The sequence below is a fragment of the Salvia miltiorrhiza genome, chromosome 1 (assembly GCF_028751815.1).
Source record: "Salvia miltiorrhiza cultivar Shanhuang (shh) chromosome 1, IMPLAD_Smil_shh, whole genome shotgun sequence".
NCBI classification, from domain to species: domain Eukaryota; kingdom Viridiplantae; phylum Streptophyta; class Magnoliopsida; order Lamiales; family Lamiaceae; genus Salvia; species Salvia miltiorrhiza.
Window position 1 is genome coordinate 58,869,518 of NC_080387.1, and position 6,118 is coordinate 58,875,635.

General features: G+C 38.5%; 1 protein-coding gene across 1 annotated transcript; it reads left to right on the forward strand.

The window, feature by feature from the left end:
- The first annotated feature begins 408 nt into the window (after positions 1-408).
- LOC130998995 (BTB/POZ and MATH domain-containing protein 2-like) lies at positions 409-5,814 on the forward strand. The gene is made up of 4 exons (XM_057924463.1): positions 409-2,113; positions 3,053-3,401; positions 4,226-4,502; positions 5,285-5,814. The coding sequence occupies exons 1-4, from the start codon at positions 1,707-1,709 to the stop codon at positions 5,461-5,463; spliced, it is 1,212 nt and encodes a 403-aa protein (XP_057780446.1). The 5' UTR covers positions 409-1,706; the 3' UTR covers positions 5,464-5,814.
- Positions 5,815-6,118: the final 304 nt, after the last annotated feature.

Genomic DNA, 6,118 nt, shown 5'->3' on the forward strand with positions numbered 1-6,118 from the left:
GTAAAATTACTAATTACTAACAATGAAAATTAGTTTATTTGTTTAGAAGATGAAACAATTTTTTTTTAAGAAAAATGAATAAAAGTACGTCTTTATATGCTTTCAATCTACTTGATGTTGAATTAATTGAATTGCGAACAATTATCTTATTATATTAAGTGATTGTTGAAAAAATGCATGAAAATGAAGTGTACGGAATGCTCAAAAAAATTTGCTTCGGGGGCTCCCGCCCCCAAACCCCCGTGTAAATATTTTCAAGCACCGTAGTCCAATAGATTCAGCCCCCCCTAACATTGAATCCTGGATCCGCCCCTGCTTCCATTGTCCCATATTATTCATGGTATGTAGTCTTTTTGGCATGTATTCTTAATTAAATTCTATTTAAACTTAAATCCTATTTATTCTTATTTTCACACACACACACACTCTCTCAATTGCCTCGCCTCCACCATCCACCGCCTCTCCTCCACCCTCCAGCCGCCGCTCGTATATTAAGGGGTGGCGCGGCCCCTCCCCTGACCTTCTCTCTCTACCGGAAGCCCTAGGTCCTCAATTTACAGCCTCCTCCTCGACGATTCCCGGCGACTGCACTGCCGGAAGGCCGCCGCCACCAAGCTCAGCTCTAGGTTCTCTTCCGACGCCAATCCTCTCTCTGTCCAAATCGCCACCGCACCTATTCCGCCTTCCACCGCGCCTCCTCCGCCGTTGATACTCACGGCTATGCTTCGGTCTCGCCGCCCCCTCCATCTCAACACCTTCGCGCTGCCTACACCGCCTCATCCTAGAGCCGCCTCCACCCTCTCAGTGAAATCCTAGCTTTTTTGTTTCTGATTTTTTTGGGGTCGGCTTTAACTTGAAGCATTTTTACTTTCCCAGAATTGTGATTTGTTTTGGGATTTTACTTGGTTTTGGGATTGTTACTTGAGATTTTTTTTGAAATTTTACTTGAAGGATTTTTACTTTCCCAGAATTACTAATTTTTTTGGGGACTTTTACTTGAAATTTGTTTAGGGATTTTACTTGAAGGATTCTTACTATCCCAGAATTGCGATTTTTTTTTGGGAATCTTGGAATTTTAATTATTTTGAGGAGTTAGTCTTCTTCGCTGAGCAGGCTACTTCATTTCGCCGGACTTGGTTGGGTGTGTAAAGGTGGAGGGAAATGACGGAGCAGACTTGGCAAAAGTTTTGAGGAAGAAATGATTATTCAGTTAATAAACATGTGGATCATTTACATTAGAAGTCAGTAATGGCAACCCATTCAGCTTGCGCCAAGTGGACAATCAAGATTCTCATTTCACAGCCGAGCACGTTAGCATTTCTCAGTTTAATTACTTGCGACAGCGCAACTATATATACTTCGGCGTGAGCTCATGCTACCGCTCTGATAAATCTTCTCTCTCTCTCTCTAACAAAGCTCCCCTTTAATTTCCCCCGAAAGGCCGAAATCCTATCCGACCTGTCTCAAGTGTCAAATTCCAATTCAATTCAAACGAAAAAGACGCTAGATTCACTCGCAATTGCTTTCCCCTCAGAAACCCTTATCCATATCCACCAATTCTGTATAAATCCTCTGATTTTTTCTCCCAGATCTGTCCTCAATTCCCTAAATTGCTTATTCGTTTTTTCTTTGACAATTTTTATTCAACCCAAAAGTTCCCCGATTAGTTCATTCTTCTTGCGTATATTCAAGCGTGTGCGGTTGGAATGGGAAGGTTTAATCGGGAGATATCGAAACGGTCGTCTTCGTCAGAGCCGGCGGTGACGACGTCAACGTCGAGAACTGAAACCGTTAACGGTTCCCACGAGTTCAAGATCGCGGGGTACTCGTTGTCGAAGGGAATTGGGATTGGGAAGTACATAGCGTCGGATACGTTTATGGTTGGCGGGTACGATTGGGCGATTTATTTCTACCCTGATGGGAAAAGCACGGAGGACAATTCCACCTACATCTCGCTTTTCATTGCATTGGCGAGTGAGGGAACAGATGTTAGGGCGCTTTTTGAGCTAACTCTGCTCGATCAGAGTGGAAGAGAGAGACACAAGGTGCATAGCCATTTTAGCAGGGCTTTGGAGAGCGGGCCTTACACACTTAAATATCGAGGCAGCATGTGGTGGGTTTTCTTTCTTGTCTTTTGTGACTTCTCGTGTTGAGTTTATATGCATTGCCTTAATCATGTTTTTCACGCTGGGAGGAGGTTTGGGTGTTGTAGTCCTACTGATGTTAGTTTAGGCTGTTAGAAATGAAAAACATCAGTTCTCTGCAGGTCAATTTGGTTTGCTTGTGCTAATATTAATGGTCCACTGACAATAGCAATAGGTGTTCGATGTTACTTCTTCGTTTATACCCTGATGTTAATGTTATGATGGTTGTTGGTTTATTTTCAAATGTTTCTATTTCTGGGTGTCAATTTGTTTTCTTGTAAAAGGTCTTGCCTTGGAGGAAAATGTCAAACACGTGTCCCCTCGTTGATGGTGGGGCGGGCAGCAACATGTTAAGGTTTTTCTTTTAAGGCCTTTTACTGAAATATTAATCTTTATGGTGCAAGTTGCATTGAGATAGATTCAGGAGGCTGTTTTAATCTAGCAGTTAGCACTTGGCACTTAAGAGTTCTGGGCAGAATATACCTTAGACACAGTTGCTTAGTGTATGGTTCTGTCTGAATTATTTGTGAAATGGTAATTGAGGGATGCAAGGTTCAATATTTGAGCTTCAACATTCTTTGCTGTTATGTCTTTGCTTTCAATCTTAGTGAAGATAAAATAGTCACCTATGTTTCTGTTGTTGGTTTATTTTAGCATAGTCTTACTTGTTTAGTTCATTTTATTTTGTATTTACTTTGCTCAAGCTGTTGGTCGCAGCTATGGGGCATTCCTGGAGAAGAGTCCTAAGTTGTCTGATTTGGTTTTCTCTCAGACAAGCATCTTCTAGTGAAGTATCTTATGCGAAGCTGTAATTGACTTCCCTTCTCTTGCATATTTTCTTTGGTATATATATAATCTTTTTTGTTCTAAAATCCCACATTGAATTGTAATGAGTTAGATGGCTGCAGGGGTTACAAGCGTTTTTTCAAAAGAACTGCTCTGGAAACCTCCGACTACCTAAAAGATGATTGTCTTCAAGTTCGTTGCTGTGTTGGTGTTGTCAAGTCTCACACAGAGGGACCTAAGATCTACTCTATACCGTTACCCCCATCCGACATTGGTCAGCAATTCGGGAAGCTGCTTAAAAGTGGAAAAGGAACTGATGTAAATTTTGAAGTTGATGGAGAAACTTTTTCTGCTCATAAATTGGTACTTGCAGGTCGGTCTCCAGTATTCAGGGCTCAATTATATGGTCCAATGAAGGATCATAACACAAGATGTATAAAAGTTGAGGATATGGAGACACCAGTGTTTAAGGTAGTTTGCATATTTTTTGTGTTTACATATGTTTGTCTTTGTGTTAATGTGTTTACATATTTGTTTATACGTTTGTTTAAGGATCATAACACAAGATGTTTGTCTACTTATTTTCTAAAGTCTTCAAATACTAATTCTACGTTGTAGCTATTAACTAGAGTTATCTATTTGTTTATACGTTTGTACTCATCTTGATTTGAGGTACTGCAGAGTCTGCAGTTCTTCTACTTAAATGCACTCCCCCCCCCCCAAAAAAAAAAAAAATTCCTTGGGCAGATTTATGTGTGTTCTAATATTATTTATTCTGGTTAGAAATTTGTTTGAGTACCTTAATAATTTTATTTTGGAAACAATGTACTCTTAAATTATTTGATTGAGTAAGAAGGAAATATGACACCCATATGGAGTTTCCATTATGCAGTTTATAGCTGTTAACTTTATAGATTTGCAGAATCTGTGACATTAACTTATCTTTCTTTTCACACCTATGAAACTCTTTCATATGCAAATTGCATCAATATGCTTTTGCGAGGCAGTTGCTGACTTGCTGTAATGGGTAAATTATTTCATTGGCTTCTGTTTGACCTAAAAGAATTGTTAACTTATGAAGCAAGTAAGTAAAAAAGTTTGAACGTCAAAGGATGCTTGTGGATGGTGTGTCTGATTAACATGATTTTCTTGGGTATTTCCCCTCGTATTTCCCACGTGTGCTTGAAAATGAACTTTATTAATTGTCATTTGAGCTGGGTGATTTCATTTTGCATTTCTCATCCATATTGTTAATTTTCCTTACATTTTAACTCCAATGTTTTTCTACCTTGCAGGCGTTACTTCATTTTATATACTGGGATTCACTACCTGATATGGAAGAGCTTACTGGAATGAACTCGAAATGGGCTTCAACCTTGATGTCTCAGCACCTGCTTGCTGCTGCTGATCGGTATGGTTTAGATAGGCTCAGGGTGCTCTGCGAGGCTAACCTCTGTGATGACGTAGCTATTAATACTGTTGCAACAACATTGGCACTGGCAGAACAGCACCATTGTTTCCAGCTAAAAGCTGTCTGTCTCAAATTTGTAGCATTGCCTGAAAATCTTAGAGGTATATATCTCTCATGCCTTTGCTTTTAGTTTTATACTTGAGTAAAAATGATTATTTGTACTAGTTTGTGTGGAGTCTAAAGAAGTGCATGCTAGTTTCCTAGATGAACTAATGCAAGAAGATTGCTAATATGATATAATGGCACCAATTGCTGACGATCGTCTTCTTCTGGAATTCTGGCATCAATTTTTAATTGCTTTACCTTATTGTTGTACTCTGAACATGCGAGTCTTTGATTATGAAGCAAATTTAGCTGTATGATTATTTTGAGTCAGGAACAGTTATTATTTTGAGGTCTTGGCCCTTGTGAATATCCTATATTTGTGGTTACACTACAAGTGCTTGTAGGAAAGAAAGGGTTGGAACTTGTGGAATGGAGAGAGAAGATATTATTCCTTTTTGGCTAAGTTCTATAATCATTTGTCACTACATAGTTTCAGGGGAAAAAAAGTTAAGATCCGCTGTTTATCAACACATTGGGAAGTCATAATAGAGAACTTAATATAGAAGTTATTTGAAAATGCAAATGTTCCTCCTCATGAAAACTTAATAGAGAAGTCTTCAGGTTCCACTTCCTTATTCACCTAAACATAAATAGTCTTCGAAGCAATTGAGATTGGATATGGTGTGCACAAAATGACATGCCTCATTTTGTTGGGTGGTTAAAGCTCTTATATGCATAGTTATTTATGAAGATATTTAAATTATTACTGCTGTGTGCTTTAGTTGAGTTTGGCTATTCCATATCATGTAACTAATGGGTTGAAGTTCCTTCAATGCAGCCGTAATGCAGACTGATGGGTTTGAATACCTGAAAGAAAGCTGTCCTAATGTTCTGACTGAATTATTGGAGTATGTTGCAAGGATCAACGAACACTCTATAGCCACCGGCAAGCAAGGAATTGAAGGTATCCTGGACGGCAGCGATGCCAATGGCAGACGCGTGAAGCAAAGACTATAACATAAGTTGCTATTGACTGGTACCTTCAAATAGCTCAGATGAGAGAGAAATTAATTAGCATAGGTTCATTAGGGTTAAGTAGCATCTGTCTTCATGCTGAATCTAGTTTGATGCAAGCTGTAAATGTTGCTGTGATCTGATCTCTTCTCCCTTCTGTCATTCTTGTGGTTATAGGGTCTTGTATCTGTTTGTAGTTTGTGCATTGTTCCATTTAATTAAAGAAGGTGAGGCATTAACTAATTGTGTTTGTAATTGAGCAGCAAGAAACTTTGTCACCTTTTGTATGTAATTCATCATTGTGTTGTGTATAAAGAATTGTAGGCTAGGATATGCTGACTTCTTTCTTTCAAATATATTTCTTAGAAAATATGTGATTGTCCAAAATTTGCCTTGCACGATCTTTGAGTTTGTTTGCGCTGATTAAATTGGTATTGGCCTTTGAAACATAGTTTAGGTGCATTTTTTCTTTCCAAACCACAAATTCAAAATGAATACTCAACAAACAAAACATATTTCATGTTCCAAATCTGTAACATTTGAATTCATTCATCATGCATACTTTTATTGCACTATTTGACAAAATGAATTACACAAAAGAGTGTTTACTATTGAGTATTGGATAAAAATAGTAAGGTTAATCCCTTGTTTATTAAGA